At 44.4% G+C, this 14728-nt stretch overlaps 4 protein-coding genes across 6 annotated transcripts; 1 reads left to right on the top strand and 3 right to left on the bottom strand.

The window, feature by feature from the left end:
• Positions 1-224: 224 nt before the first annotated feature.
• didum (dilute class unconventional myosin) lies at positions 225-8523 on the top strand. 3 transcript variants are annotated; one of them, XM_002050648.4, is made up of 17 exons: positions 226-663; positions 1278-2091; positions 2155-2393; positions 2454-2942; positions 3001-3094; positions 3152-3381; positions 3530-3553; positions 3656-3769; positions 3833-4719; positions 4779-5323; positions 5384-5519; positions 5649-5746; positions 5835-6546; positions 6606-6737; positions 6795-7317; positions 7388-7612; positions 7669-8523. In XM_002050648.4, the coding sequence occupies exons 1-17, from the start codon at positions 634-636 to the stop codon at positions 7804-7806; spliced, it is 5430 nt and encodes a 1809-aa protein (XP_002050684.1). In that variant the 5' UTR covers positions 226-633; the 3' UTR covers positions 7807-8523. The 3 variants fall into 3 exon arrangements, with proteins under 3 accessions (XP_015030092.1, XP_002050684.1, XP_015030093.1); XM_015174607.3 differs by lacking the exon at positions 3530-3553; XM_015174606.3 differs by lacking the exons at positions 5649-5746; positions 6606-6737; positions 6795-7317; positions 7388-7612; positions 7669-8523 and having other exon boundaries at positions 225-663; positions 5835-6260.
• Positions 7917-10252, bottom strand: mEFTu2 (mitochondrial translation elongation factor Tu 2). The gene is made up of 3 exons (XM_002050649.4): positions 9670-10252; positions 8847-9612; positions 7917-8792 (listed from the first exon to the last, which is right to left on the bottom strand). Exons 1-3 carry the CDS (start codon positions 10087-10089, stop codon positions 8593-8595), a joined length of 1386 nt encoding a protein of 461 aa, XP_002050685.1. The 5' UTR covers positions 10090-10252; the 3' UTR covers positions 7917-8592.
• On the bottom strand, positions 10229-12344 carry az2. Its single transcript, XM_002050650.4, has 4 exons — positions 11937-12344; positions 11801-11878; positions 11361-11723; positions 10229-11301 (listed from the first exon to the last, which is right to left on the bottom strand). Exons 1-4 carry the CDS (start codon positions 12294-12296, stop codon positions 10279-10281), a joined length of 1824 nt encoding a protein of 607 aa, XP_002050686.2. The 5' UTR covers positions 12297-12344; the 3' UTR covers positions 10229-10278.
• A 142-nt stretch (positions 12345-12486) lies between these two features.
• LOC6625258 (uncharacterized) lies at positions 12487-14684 on the bottom strand. Its single transcript, XM_002050651.4, has 5 exons — positions 14313-14684; positions 14093-14245; positions 13902-14033; positions 13472-13837; positions 12487-13407 (listed from the first exon to the last, which is right to left on the bottom strand). The coding sequence occupies exons 1-5, from the start codon at positions 14661-14663 to the stop codon at positions 12553-12555; spliced, it is 1857 nt and encodes a 618-aa protein (XP_002050687.2). The 5' UTR covers positions 14664-14684; the 3' UTR covers positions 12487-12552.
• Between the last annotated feature and the right edge of the window lie 44 nt (positions 14685-14728).

Here is a 14728-nt window from a genome sequence, read left to right as displayed (position 1 = left end):
TGCTGGAAAATGGGTTTTTAACTGTTGCCGCGAAAAAGTCCAATTCGAAAATTCGATTTAAAATTGATATAGATTTAGAGTTTTAAAATTGTACATGCGCATTTTCAAATATGACACCAGTCTATCCATATTAAATCCCTACCATTTGTAACTTTGTTTACTCGGCCTAAACTGTGAAGCCATGTGGCAACCCTGCCCTTTTTGGCAACACAACATTTTACGTCAGTCAGAGTCAGTTTAGAGGCGGCGACGAGGCGAATTCTGTTTTTGTTAGCAGTGTCTTCTAAATTACCAATGTAGCTAAATATATGCACATCTACAATTTATTTTTTTAAATCATTCTGGCCCAACGTTGTAAATTTATAGTATTTCAAATTCTTAACAATGGCTCTATAATTACACAAAAGTGAAAAGTTGATAAAACCGAAAAAAAAAGAAAAATAAATAAGAGACTCTCTGACATAAAGGGAAAAAGTCAAATTTGCTTAACCCAATTTGGAATTGAGAAGACAAAATCTAACGGGTTTTATGCGCATATCAATCGCCTCGTTGTTACCGTTGCGGGAGTAGAGCGGTGCGTAGAGTGTATTAAGTGCCCGAAGCTGTACTTGGGCACTCGGACAGGCTGTAATCATGTCAAGCGAGGAGATGCTATACGCAAAGGTACATTTACACATTATATTGATGCCCCACAAGTGCATTGTTGGCAATTCCGCGCTGTTGTCGTCGTCGTCGAGCCCAGCGCTCCATAGTGTTAAGAATTGGGGCTTATAAAAACGCATACATAATAACAATAACAACGTGTGCTGCATGCATACGAGTGCATGTGCATGCGTATGTGTGTGTGTGTGTGTGTGTGTGTGTGTATGTGTGTGGTGCAATAATTTCCATTTTTGCATTTCTTAATTTTTTACAAGCACCTTGCGCGCCCGCTTCGTCTAAAACAGCCCCTATTGATGTCATGGCAGAGTCATGGTGCATTTATAGGCAAGAAAATATATTAGAAATGAATCACATTCTTATCAGAACTTTCGCGCTGATAAGCGCGTGTCTTGCTTGCGTGCGTTGGCTTCAATTACAATAGACAGCTGCATGTTTGTGTGTGTGCATGTGTGTGTGTGTGTGTGTTGGGTATGGGAAAGAGAGGAAGGGGGGCTAGCTCTGGCTTAAGGCGGCTCAAGTTGCCTGGCATTGAGCCGCAATAGTTGCAAACTTGTCCCAGGTCATGTTCAATGTTTTGATACACAACTCTCTCCTACTCTATGCTCATTTTTTAGGGTTCCAAGATTTGGATACCCCATGCGGAACAGGTGTGGGAGAGCGCCACATTGGAGGAGAGCTATCGCCAGGGTGCCGGCGTATTGAAAATTCAAACCGAATCGGGTGCCTTGACAGAGATTAAACTGAAACCGGATGGCAGCGATCTGCCGCCGCTGCGTAATCCTGCGATTTTGGTGGGCCAAAATGATTTAACCACGCTATCCTACCTGCACGAGCCAGGCGTTCTGTATAATCTGCGCGTCCGTTTCTGTGAGCGCTCAATTATCTACACCTATTGTGGCATCATACTGGTGGCCATCAATCCGTATGCGGATCTGCCGCTGTATGGACCAAACATTATACGCGCCTATCGCGGCCATGCCATGGGCGAACTGGAGCCGCACATATTCGCACTGGCCGAGGAGGCGTACACGAAACTGGAGCGTGAGAATTGTAATCTAAGTATCATTGTTAGCGGCGAATCGGGTGCGGGCAAAACCGTATCCGCCAAATATGCGATGCGTTATTTTGCCGCCGTTGGCGGCTCCGAGTCAGAGACACAGGTCGAACGCAAGGTGCTGGCATCTTCACCGATCATGGAGGCCTTTGGCAATGCCAAGACCACGCGCAATGACAACAGCTCACGTTTCGGCAAATTTACCAAGCTGCTGTTCACGAATCACATGGGCGTCATGTATCTGCAAGGCGCCACCGTGCACACATATCTGCTGGAGAAGTCTCGCGTGGTCTACCAGGCACAGGGCGAGCGCAACTATCATATATTCTATCAGTTGTGTGCGGCTCGTGCCAAGTATCCAGAATTGGTGTTGGGTAAGAAGTGCACTTTAACTTTTTGAAATCTTGTAGAAATATAATCTAATTTTGGTCTTGCAGATCATCAGGATAATTATCAGTTTTTGAAAATGGGTGGCTCGCCAGACATTGAACGCGTTTCGGATGCAGATCAGTTCAATGATACGGTACAGGCCATGACAGTCCTGGGCTTTTCCATACAACAAATTGCCGATATTGTCAAAATACTTGCTGGCATTCTGCATTTGGGTAACATACAGGTGTCCAGGACATACAAGGACGGCAGCGACGAGGCAGACACCGAATCGTGCGATATTTTTGTGAGTGGCCAGCAGCTGTACAAACAATTGCCAATTGTTAATTATTTATTATGCTTTTAGCAAAACGATCTGCACCTGCAAGTAACTGGAGATTTGCTGAAGATAAATGCTGATGATTTGCGACGCTGGCTATTGATGCGTAAGATAGAGTCGGTTAATGAATATGTGCTGATACCGAACAACATGGAGATGGCGATGGCCGCAAGGGATGCTTTGGCCAAGCACATCTATGCGAAGCTCTTTCAGTATATTGTCAATGTGCTGAACAAGAGTCTATTTAACGGTAGCAAACAGTGCAGCTTCATTGGCGTGCTCGATATCTACGGCTTCGAAACGTTCGAGGTGAACTCGTTTGAACAGTTTTGCATAAACTATGCGAACGAAAAGCTCCAGCAGCAATTCAACCAGCACGTCTTTAAGCTAGAACAGGAGGAGTATCTTAAGGAGGGTATTACCTGGACAATGATCGATTTCTACGACAATCAGCCATGTATTGATCTCATTGAATCACGCCTGGGCGTGCTGGATCTGCTCGACGAGGAGTGTAGAGTTAGTAGCTTAACTAAACTTTATTTATCTGCCGTAAATTACTTTTGTTGCTTGACAGATGCCCAAAGGCTCGGATGAGAGCTGGGCGGGGAAGCTGGTGGACAAGTGCAACAAATTTCCGCACTTTGAAAAGCCACGCTTCGGAACCACAAGTGAGTGCTGCACTAACTAGTTGAACTAGCACTAAATCGTTTCTAAAATATTTTAAGGTTTCTTTATTAAACACTTTTCGGACACGGTTGAGTACGATGTGAATGGTTTTCTAGAGAAGAATCGCGATACGGTATCCAAGGAGCTAACCAGTGTAATGGCACAGTCGAACATGCTGCTCTGCAAACAGGTCATGGTGCTCGAAGAGGTGGACACGCTCGGCACGGATGCGAACAAGAACACAACCACACTTGGAGGACGCGTTGTGATTAGCGCCAATCGCAAACAGGTTTGTGAGCCGATCGCTGGGCCACCAATAACTGCTTAAATAGGCTCGTTGTAATGTAATTTGTATTGCTACTCTGTATTTCCATACACTTGTTGTCCATCAACCACTGTCCACTGTCCAATGTACACATCGCCAACTGGGTCAACAGCAACTCAACGAGACGCGTCGAAGAGTTAGTTTTGTTTTTGTCTTATAAGCAACTTGAACTTTATGTGCTTTTGTGCTGATGCCATGTATTGTTTATGTTTAATGCTAATTTCTTTGACTTGATCAGGTGGTGCCCTCGAAGCAGCACAAGAAAACTGTTGGCTCGCAGTTCCAAGAGAGCCTGGCTTCGCTGATCTCAACATTGCACGCAACGACTCCACATTATGTGCGCTGTATCAAGGTATAGATTTATACTATCAAATTGTATGATAAACAAACAAACACTCATTCTATCTGATTGCAGCCCAACGATGACAAGATTGCCTTTAAGTGGGAGACGGCCAAGATTATTCAACAGCTGCGTGCCTGTGGTGTGCTGGAGACAGTGCGCATCTCAGCAGCCGGATTTCCTTCTCGCTGGCTTTATCCTGATTTCTATATGCGGTATCAGCTACTGGCGCATCGCAGCCAAATCGATAAGAACGACATGAAGCAATCCTGCCGCAATATTGTACTCAAGTGGATACAGGACGAGGATAAATATCGTTTTGGTAATACGCAGATTTTCTTTAGGGCCGGTCAGGTGGCCTATATGGAGCAAGTGCGCGCCAATCTGCGCAAGAAGTACATTACCATAGTGCAGTCTGTGGTACGGCGCTTTATTAAGCGACGTCGCTATCTGAAACTGCAAGGCATTATCTTTGGTATACAGCGGCATGCACGTGGCTACATGGCGCGCATGCGTGCCCAGAAATTGCGAGAGGCGCGCGCTGCTCTCATATTGTCCAAGTATGCGCGCGGCTGGCTGTGCCGCCGTCGTTACTTGCGTCTGTGCCACTCTGTTGCCGGCATACAGCAATATGCTCGCGGTATGTTGGCACGCAACAGGTTCTTTGCTATGCGGGACTATTATCGCGCTGTGCAGATCCAGCGCTTTGTGCGTGGTGTACTGGCACGTCGAGCCTATCAGAAACGTCGTCGCAGTATCATTATTTGTCAGTCGGCGGTGCGGCGCTTCCTGGCGCGTCGCCAGTTCAAGCGCATGAAGGCCGAGGCGAAGACCATATCGCATATGGAGAACAAGTACATGGGCCTCGAGAACAAGATCATATCCATGCAGCAGCGCATCGATGAGCTCAACCGGGACAACAGCAATCTGAAGCACAAGACCAGCGAAATTAGCGTATTGAAGTCTGTATACAGCCATTTTTATAGTAAATGTACCTAAGTATTCTTCTGCTGTTTTGTAGAATGAAGCTGGAGATGAAGAAAAACCTGGAGCACGAATTTAAGAATATAAAGGCCGCCTGTCTGGATAAGGATAAGCTGATCGAGGCGCTCAACAAGCAGTTGGAATCGGAGCGCGATGAAAAAATGCAATTGCTCGAGGAGAGCGGTCATTCGCTGGAGGAGTGGACTCATCAGAAGCAATTGTGGTGCCTGGAAAACGAAGAGCTGCGCAAGCAAGTGGACTCCATGATCGAAATGGCCAAGAGTGCGGAGGGCAGTCAACGCGACCGCGAAGAGCGCATGCTTACCGAAATTGACAATAAGGAGCTCAACGAAGCCTATCAGCGTGCCATCAAGGACAAGGAGGTGATCGAGAATGAAAACTATTCGCTCAAGGAGGAGCTCAGTCGCTACCAGCAGCAGCATAACGGCCTCAGTGCCTATGGCATGCATCACACACGCAGCGCCAGCAATGCGTCCAGCCAAAACGAAGATGATGTGGGCTATGGCTCCGCTAAGAACACCCTGGACGTACACAGACATCCGGAGTTGATGAATAAGAATGGTGCGACTCATGCATAAGCATAGTTTGAATTATAGATTAACGTATTTGTGTTGCCCGTAGATTCATTCTTCGATAGCACCAGCATTGTAGTCAAGCTGCGCTCCATACTCGAGGAGGAGAAGCAGAAGCACAGGAGCTTGCAGGAGCAGTACGTGAAGCTGGCAAGTCGAAATAAGCCTACGGAAGATTCATTCCGGTAAGTAACGCGCAGTTAGGCAATTGTTTCGAACGAACACTCGCACACACACAATCACACACACACACACACACGCCTATAGTTAGTCTAATTACAATTATGTATATTATTGCCACACACTTGCCATAGCGTCTCCGAGCTTGAGGTAGAGAACGAGAAGCTACGCAGCGACTACGATCAGCTGCGCACGAGCATTAAACACGGTGTTGAGATCAACGAGCTCAATGGTAACATTCGTCATGGGCCTTCATTGCAGTTGTTATATCCAATCCCTTCCCTTGCTTCCCCCCCTCTCTTTTTCCTTTGTGTTCACAGCACAACATGCAGCCCTGCAAGAGGAAGTGCGTAGACGACGTGAGGAGTGCATCCAATTGAAGGCCGTCTTACTGCAGCAGAGCCAAACGCTACGCTCCATTGAACCGGAGAGTCTACAGCTGCGAGGCAGCGATGCCAGCAATGTGCACGAGCTAATGGAAGCATTTCAGTCACAGAAGCTGGTCAACAGGCAGTTGGAATCGGAGCTGAAGGCCATTACAGAAGAGCACAATAGCAAGCTGATGGAAATGACGCAGGCCATCGAGCGGCTCAATAATGAAAAGGACGAACTACAGGAGGTTCTTTTCAAGAGCATCGATGAGTTCGATCAGGCCAATATTGATACGCTGAAGCAGAACGATCGTTATTTGCGCCTGGAACTGAAAAAGGCCATAACCCAGTACTTGCTGGTGCAGGATGAGCTAAAGCTGGCCAATGCCAAACTGAAGGCCTACAGGCAGGACGGCGGCAAGCTAGAGAATCAGCTGGAGGAGGAAATGATACGCAATAAGGCAGCCAACAGCAGCAGTAGCGACAACGATCTGGGCGCCAATGTAACCAAACAAAAGTCTCAAAATCCACTCGGACTGATGAAGTTCCACAACAGCGATCTGGACAAGATCTTGCAGCGTCTGCTGAGTAGTCTCACACCACGCACTGTGGTCGGTCTGCTGCCCGGCTTCCCCGCCTATCTTATCTTTATGTGCATTCGGTAAACAACTCAAAATTTCTCTGTATATATCAACTTGATCGATCTATAATTATTTGCAGCTATACCGATCTGACCAATGCCGATGAGGATGTGCGCGAGCTGCTCAGTAAATTCGTAATGCAAATCAAGAAAATGCATAGAACGCCCCATCCGATAGAGAATCGCGTCATTTGGCTAGTCAACTCCATAACGTAAGATCTTCACACATTTGCCAAAAACAGTTCTCTATAGTTTTCATCATTTTGCAGGCTGCTAAATTTATTAAAGCAATACGGCGATGTTGAGGAATACGTTAAATTCAATACGGAGAAGCAGAATCAGCAGCAATTGAAGAATTTCAATCTCTACGAATATCGACGCGTTATACTCGATCTAATTGTGAATCTATATCAGGCGCTCGTTATGCAGATACAGAGCCTGCTGGATCCCAAGATTGTGCCGGCCATATTAAACAATGATGAGATTCAACGCACTCGCCATGCGCATGGGATGCGTAATCGAAACACAGATTCGTCATCATCACCCGAGCACGGAAATGTGCCTGCCTGGAAGCAGCTAATTGGCCAACTGGAGCACTTCTACAAGCAGTTCCAGCACTTTGGCTTGGATAGTATCTATGCTGAGCAGATATTTAGCCAGCTCTTGTACTTTGTCTGCGCAGTCGCGCTCAACTGTTTGATGCTGCGTGGCGACATCTGCATGTGGGAAACGGGCATGATAATTCGCTATAATCTGGGCTGCATTGAGGATTGGGTGCGCGACAAGAAGATGGTGAGTAGTATGGTTGTCAGTTGTCGGTCAACAATCAGCTTAACTCTGCAATTTTTGATGTATCCTGCAGTCAAATGAGGTGCTGTTGCCATTGGCACCATTGAATCAAGTCTCCCAGTTGCTGCAGTCCCGCAAGAGTGAGGAGGATGTGCAAACCATTTGTGATCTGTGCACGTCTCTTAATACTGCCCAGGTGTTAAAGGTTATGAAATCCTACAAGCTCGATGATTATGAGAGCGAAATAACCAATGTATTTCTGGATAAGCTGACGCAGAAATTGAATGCTAGGGAAATGGTAAAGCTGAGCAAAATTCAATTCACACATTTACTCTAATACACTTTCACTTTCAGTCCAAGAGCGATGAGTTTACAATGGATCAAAATTTCATACATCCTTTCAAGGTGATGTTCAAGTACAGTGACATCAAGCTGGAGGAGATCGAGTTGCCGCCGCATTTAAATCTCGACGAATTCCTCACAAAAATATAAATTTAGTATGCGAGTGCGTTTCAACCAATTATTTTGAATGTTGCCATTTGACGTGACTTATTTTCTTTTGTATTATACGAGTCTTAGCTAATTGTTGTGAGAAGTCTAAGTTCAGTAGTTCCTGTTTAGTTTAATGAGAAAGGAAAGCCCCAACTATCGACAATTCAGTTCCCTTTTTCTTGACCCGTACTGCTAGCCATTTTTGCCAATTTTTTTTTTAGTTTTGTTGTAGCTAATTAAAGCGTGTTTAGAACGGGTTTGAACCAATGCAATATATGAAACTTATTTGTAATTATAAATGAGGGAGTAAAACTCCAGCAGAAAGCATTCCTAAGTTGCAATAATAAATTAACCTTGTACCTTAACTTATACATAAAATGAAAAGTAAACATATTCATATATATGAAATGTACTTAATGAACATTGAAATGTTACAGAAATATATGTATACAATGGCCGATTTGTTGCCTTAAACGTTTGGAATGTAGAGACTTGTTAAGATAATAAGTACATATATATTTATATATATCTATATATATATATATAAGTATATATACATATAAAGAGCGCTATATTTGTAAAGATTCTGTATTCGATTTATGTATTCTCATATTTTTTGTAAGTTATATGTATTAGCGTGTTTTGAAGAACGAGCCCCCAAACGTAACTGGGCTGTATTAAACAATAAAAAGTAAGCCTTGGCATTTGTTTGAAATATGACAAATTTATATTAAATACTCGTGTACGATAAAATTTAAAGGAAGAATTTGTACAATACAAGAGCTATTAGCAAATTACCGGCGCCTTGGATAGCTTATTCTTGGGCAAATCGAGAGATGGCAAACGGGTCGTTATCATGCCCGTTGCCACCGTTGCTCCATTCTCCCGTATTGTAAAGGCCTGACCCGGCGTCATGACCATTTTGCGCAACAATGTGACGCGCACCTGACCATGCTCGCCGGGCATCAACATAGATTCGCTGGGCACTATAAGGTGTTAGGTAGTGAAGGTACTTTGAAGTTAACCCATAAAGAACTTACCGATATCAATGCGTGCTGGCAGATTCCATGTCATGCTGAATAGCTGTTGTATATACTTGGATAGCATGGGCTTGGAGCGTCCACCCTCGGCACGAGACAACAAATACATGGAGCCTTCAAAGTGATTGGATATATCCTCAGAGCCGGACGCACATAGCAGCATGCCGCGCTCTACAGATGAAATCTTAATGCCACGCAACAGGGCGCCTACATTATCGCCGGCCAGTGCTTGCGGCACACTCTTGCGGAAGATCTGAATGTCACTGACGGTGGTCTTTAGGTTCTGGCTAAAGCCCAACAGATCGGCTTCGGCATTGCGCGCTATGGTGCCGCGTTTTATGGTGCCCACCACAACCGTGCCGCGTCCGGGCACCGTAAATGCATTATCAATGGGCAGAATAAAGGGTGCCTTGACATCCCGCTCGGGTGTCGGTATATACGTGTCGCAGTGCTGCAGCAGCTGCTCAATGGCGGGGACACCAAACTTAGACTGATCGTCGCGTAGCGCTAATAATGCAGAGCCGCATATCACTGGACTGTTGACGCCATCGAAACCAAAGTCCGACAACATTTCTCGCATTTCAATCTCAACCAACTCGAGCACCTCCTGGTCGACTAGATCCGCCTTGTTAATAAACACCACAATGCGTTGTATGCCAACCTGCTTGGCCAGCAGCAAGTGCTCACGTGTTTGGGGCATTTGTCCGTCCGTAGCGGCCACCACTAATATGGCTCCATCCATTTGGGAGGCACCCGAAATCATGTTCTACAATGCAATCAGATTGAGTTTGATAGCCATTAATGCATATCAAAAAAAACGTACCTTAATGTAATCCGCATGGCCCGGACAGTCTGTGTGTGCATAGGTGCGTTCCGCGGTTGCATAGCCAATGTGGCAGGCATTTATGGTTATGCCGCGGGCCTTTTCCTCAGGCGCACGATCGATTTGTTCATAGGGTATGTAGTCTGCCAGACCTTTTGTTGATAGGATTTTGGTAATTGCCGCCGTCAGTGTCGTCTTGCCATGATCCACATGCCCTATGGTGCCCACATTACAGTGTGGCCGTTCACGTTGACTGGGTTCCGGTGTCGGGTTGTCTTTAATACTGGTGGCATATAAACGGGAATTAGCCCAGCATCTGCTGAATGTGCGGCCATTGGCGGTGGTGGTCAACGCACTGTTAAGCCTCCGTAGAGCTACTGTGTCGCATTGACTCCACAGTTTAACCAGAAGACCTCTCATAGTCAGCAAATACGATGCACGTAATCGTTCGTCGTCAACTCGCACGCCGCGTAGTCCAATCAAAACAAAAGCAGCTGATTTCTTCGGAGCTGTTGCCGCAAATTTCAGTGTTGTAAAAGAGCCAAAGCCAAAAAGGGAATTTTATTCAAACTAAACTTTTCCGAATGGGAAATTTTTTGGAGTGTTTTTTTATTTATGTGAAACATCTTCTGATTGTGGGAATGTGTTTGAATACAATGCGGTTTCCGTTGATTCCACAACTTTTGAGCTATTTCGTATGATTTTATGCGTACGCTTCATATGAACTCCCAGGCTAACGCGCTCCGAAAACCTGGTATTGCACAGGCTGCACTGCAGCGTCTTCTCCTTGTGGATGTGACGATGCTTGACCAATGCATTTGCATTGGTAAACGCCTTTTGGCAGACCTCGCATACTTTATCACGTATATTGAGGTGCGCCTTGATGTGATCCTTGAGATCGCGTTTGGTTAGAAAATCCTTGGGACACATAGTGCACTTGAATGCCCGAATTTTCGTGTGCACAGCGGTTACATGGTTGCTCATTTGAATCTTTTGCTTAAAGGATTTGCCACAGAACTCGCACACAAACGGTTTGGCTATGTGCGTGTCGTCGTGGGTGCGCATGTGACTGCTCAATTGGCTGGAAAATGCAAAGCTGCGCTCGCACAAGCTGCAGCTGAATGTCTTGCCCATGTGCACGCGCTGGTTGTGCTGTTGTAGATGACAACGCCGCTCGAAATGATTCTCACAATAGCTGCACTTGAACCACCCGCCGTCACCCAGCTTATGGACCCTGTACTGGTGCGCCTGCAGGGCGTGATCCGTGCTGAAGCTGGTCTGGCACACGTCACACGGAATTTTTTGGCGGAATGTTTTCGTCCTGAGGAAACTCTTGCATGTCTCAATGTAACTCTTCTCAGCCTTCAATAGGCCGATCGTCTGCGTCTCTGTGAGACCTTTGATTTTGCGGGAATACCATTGCCGTAGATACAGCACACTGTCGTAAACATCATAGTGGGTAATAATGCCCAGGGGAATCTCTGTGGCCAGCAGCTCAGTCATTTCTATGTAGGCTGATCTGCGAACATTAAGATTGGCGAAATCCTTGTGCGCCGGATCGTACAATTGTGGAAACTTCGAGTACAGCTCTATAAAGTGTGTTGTCAGCCGATTCGTTTCTGTGAACACCAACTGTCCAAGAGATAATAGTTTTACGATAAATGCAAATATTCTCTTCAAGTTTGACTAACCTTAATTTTGTTGTCGCCACTTTCCACATCACTCTCCGCCTCCTCCATATCACAGCGTTTCCCAAGGAAACTATACATTTCATGATAATACAGAGGTAATTTTGTTAATTTTTTGGTACGCTTCTGACGGCTTATGGTCGCGTACTGGCTATGTAGACTGGCAATACATTTCTTAAGCTTGTACTGAGTGAGATGAACATTTATGGTCGTTTTTAGCTGATCAATTAATGTAGCATGGGCAGCTGTGCGTTTCTCCTTGTCCTTGAAGGAAGAGTGTTTGGGATCCCAGAGACAAGGATGTCCTTTATAGAGTTCAATGAATTGCGTGATCCGTGGATTGCGTCGATAAAATGTCGGATTAAACTAAATACATTTATATGTGGAATATAACTTTTTTAAATCGTTGCGTTTTTCTTAAGGCAATAGATTAAATTGCTTACTTTCACAGTTGGTGTAAAGCTCTTTTTGATGCATTCAGCGTCGGTTCTAGAAGCATCGCCCTGATATTCCAGTGCCATCTAAATGAACGTAAGTAATTATTTAAAATGATGTGTTTGAAGAATATAAAGGACTTACCTCCTCATCACACTCGTATTCGCTATCGTAATCGTCTTCTCTGTCGGTCGATGCGTTTGGCAAATCCACAAATGCTGCTTCGGCTAAACAATCCTTATTATCAGCTTCATTATCATCCTCGACGTCGGTTTCGCTTTCAATTGGCATTGACTCTGATTTGAAGTCCGGGCTGCTGTTGCAGGAAATTTTGCTCTCATCCGATTCCAGTTTGTGTACATTTCTTATATGATAGACGAATTCTTGCCATCTTTCGAGGCTTACTTCCACGTCGCAATTAGTTTTGCAATATGCACAGCTCAAAACAAACTCTTCGTAATTATTGCGCACCAGGACCGTACCACAAATCACCATTTTTAACATATTTACCACATTTATATGCTGTTAATTATTTAATACAAGAAATCATAAACAAATTTTAATAATTGCAACTTCAGATGGTTGATCAAAGAATGTGTTATCGATAAAAGTCATCAGCTGTTTAAGTGTTGGACAGCGACATTTACAATAAAATCCTTTAGAGACGCGCGCAAATGTTTAACACGGACGGATATTATTATTTTTATGTAATTAGTAATATTTATTAAGACTAAACAAGCAGAGGAGGAATGAAGATTTTTTAGCATAATTTTTGTGATTTCGTATTACTATGAACGGTCTTGCGATGTCGAGAAAGACTTGTCGGGCAGGTGAACGCTGCACCGCATTCGTCACATTTCTTATCCTTGATATTCAAATGGGCCTTCATATGATTTTTTAACTGGACTCTCTTGCGATATGTTTGATGACAAATATCGCATTCAAATGGGCGTAGATTCAGATGGAAGCCATTTATGTGGTAGTCGAGCAGAAGTTTTAGCCTGAAGGATTTGCCACACAGCTCGCACACATAAGGCTTTTCGCCTGTATGCACACGTATGTGTACATTGAGGTCATTTTTCAATGCAAATGTGCTATCACAGTATTCACACTTGAGCATCTTTTCACAATGCTGGCGCAACTTGTGCCGCTCCATGTCGTGGGCCTTCTCAAAACGACGCGGACACTGGGAGCAGAGATACGGCAGCTCGCCCACATCATGCACCTTTACCAGGTGCGCGCGGAGCAGATAATCGATAAAGAAACGCTTATTGCAGTATTCACAATTAATGACGAGGCTTTCCGACTTGGGCGGCAGGAAACTACACAATTGCAGATAATGCAGCTCCGTCTTGGTGCAAGCACGGCGCAATTCCTTCGACTTGACGCGACGCAGCGTCATATAAGTCCATTTGCGCAATCTCATGATGGCCAGATGAACCTCAGTTTCGTTGACACGCAACTCCGGCGCAAGCAGCTGCGCTATCTTAACATACGCTTCCGTACGTGCATCTAACGACTTGAAATCCGGCAGCGAACTGTCATACAGCACCGGAAAATTGGCAAACGTTTCAATGAAGGTTGTGGTCACATCGTTGATCTCCTTAAAGTTAAGCTAAAAGAAGATATGCAAATATATTTAATAAATAAATTTAATGACATAATTATATGCACTTCACCTGAATTACATCCGACTTGGACTCCTCGTCGTCGTCATCGCTAGCCCCAGAGTAATAGCTGTTCGAGAGGAATTTACATTTACGCAGATAACGTACAGCCATTCCGGTCAGTTGGTTCTTGTCCGCCTTTTGGGTGGCAATCGCGAACTGTTTGAACAACTGTTGTATGGATTTCTTTAATTCGATTTCGGTGAAAAGCACATTGACTTTCTTGTCCATTCCTTCAATAATTGCATTGTAGGCTTCTGTTTCAGCTTTCTCATTTTTATAAGATGTATCGTTTGGGTTCCACAAGCAAGGGTGTTTCTTGAATTCTTCGATGAAGTGGAGTACTCGTGGATTTTGCCGAATGAATGATACTTTTAACTACAATCGTTATATGTTAGTAGAATTAAGATTAATATATTTATTCTACAGTTAACGTTCATACCTTGCGTTTTATTGACATTGGATTAGTTCTGCTACGTCTGAGTGGCTTCCCCTCCGGTTCAGAATCAGATTCAGAATCAGTGGACTTGTCGCTTGCCTCTTCATAGTTATCGCTCTCATTTGACATATTATTCTGAAATTTATTCGAGTATTTAATACTTTATAGACATAAACATAATACAATTTACTTACCACTATTTCCTCCTGTAATTGACTTTCATTGTCATAGCTGTCTGCGTCCATTTTTTCCAAACAGCCATCTATGCTATTGTAGGAAGGGGACGTAGGTGCTTCCATTCGTATTGGGGATTGGTCATCCTCTTGCTTTAAGATGTCGATGGTTTCCTGTAAAATGCATAATGTCAAATGAAAACTGGCAAACGTTTTGAGGAAATATATGTATCTTGCTCACATAAAGTACTTCTTCCTCTTGCGGCCAACTTTCGCCCTCTTCTTTCACATACATGACATTGTCAGTGTCTGCGAAAGTCTCAAAGAGCTCCTCCGGGGCACATTCGATTTCATTTTCGCTTAGGGCGCTTCCTTCATCCGCATCATCGAAACGGTGAGCATTGCGAGTATGATACACGAATTGTTGCCAATCCTTTAGTTCGCTTTCAATCGAACAATATATGCACTTCAAGTGGAACTCGGTGTAGTCGGTATTGGTTAATATGCTGCCGCATATTTCCATTTTTAGCGGTTCAAGTAAGCGCACGAAAACGAATAATTTATTTACGTCAAGTTGAATGCAGCTGCTCATCTGCTTCTCGGCTAGTGTTGAGAAACATAGCGAACATTAATCGATTTATGTATACAGATATCGAT

Source organism: Drosophila virilis, chromosome 5 (genome assembly GCF_030788295.1).
Source record: "Drosophila virilis strain 15010-1051.87 chromosome 5, Dvir_AGI_RSII-ME, whole genome shotgun sequence".
Taxonomy (NCBI): Eukaryota; Metazoa; Arthropoda; class Insecta; order Diptera; family Drosophilidae; genus Drosophila; species Drosophila virilis.
This window is presented reverse-complemented; position numbering and strand designations above follow the sequence as displayed.

Coding starts and splice junctions, on each gene's coding strand:
- didum (XM_002050648.4), top strand. CDS start 634: ATGTCAAGCGAGGAGATGCTATACGCAAAG. Junction 7,318..7,387: donor GGGTGCGCGACAAGAAGATG/GTGAGTAGTATG, acceptor TGTATCCTGCAG/TCAAATGAGGTGCTGTTGCC. Junction 7,613..7,668: donor AATTGAATGCTAGGGAAATG/GTAAAGCTGAGC, acceptor TTTCACTTTCAG/TCCAAGAGCGATGAGTTTAC.
- mEFTu2 (XM_002050649.4), bottom strand. CDS start 10,089: ATGAGAGGTCTTCTGGTTAAACTGTGGAGTCAATGCGACACAGTAGCT. Junction 9,613..9,669: donor GCCATGCGGATTACATTAAG/GTACGTTTTTTT, acceptor ATTGCATTGTAG/AACATGATTTCGGGTGCCTC. Junction 8,793..8,846: donor GCCAGCACGCATTGATATCG/GTAAGTTCTTTA, acceptor AACACCTTATAG/TGCCCAGCGAATCTATGTTG.
- az2 (XM_002050650.4), bottom strand. CDS start 12,296: ATGTTAAAAATGGTGATTTGTGGTACGGTCCTGGTGCGCAATAATTAC. Junction 11,724..11,800: donor GCTTTACACCAACTGTGAAA/GTAAGCAATTTA, acceptor AAATGTATTTAG/TTTAATCCGACATTTTATCG. Junction 11,302..11,360: donor GTGGCGACAACAAAATTAAG/GTTAGTCAAACT, acceptor TCTCTTGGACAG/TTGGTGTTCACAGAAACGAA.
- LOC6625258 (XM_002050651.4), bottom strand. CDS start 14,663: ATGAGCAGCTGCATTCAACTTGACGTAAATAAATTATTCGTTTTCGTG. Junction 14,034..14,092: donor AATTACAGGAGGAAATAGTG/GTAAGTAAATTG, acceptor AATAAATTTCAG/AATAATATGTCAAATGAGAG. Junction 13,408..13,471: donor CCAAGTCGGATGTAATTCAG/GTGAAGTGCATA, acceptor ATCTTCTTTTAG/CTTAACTTTAAGGAGATCAA.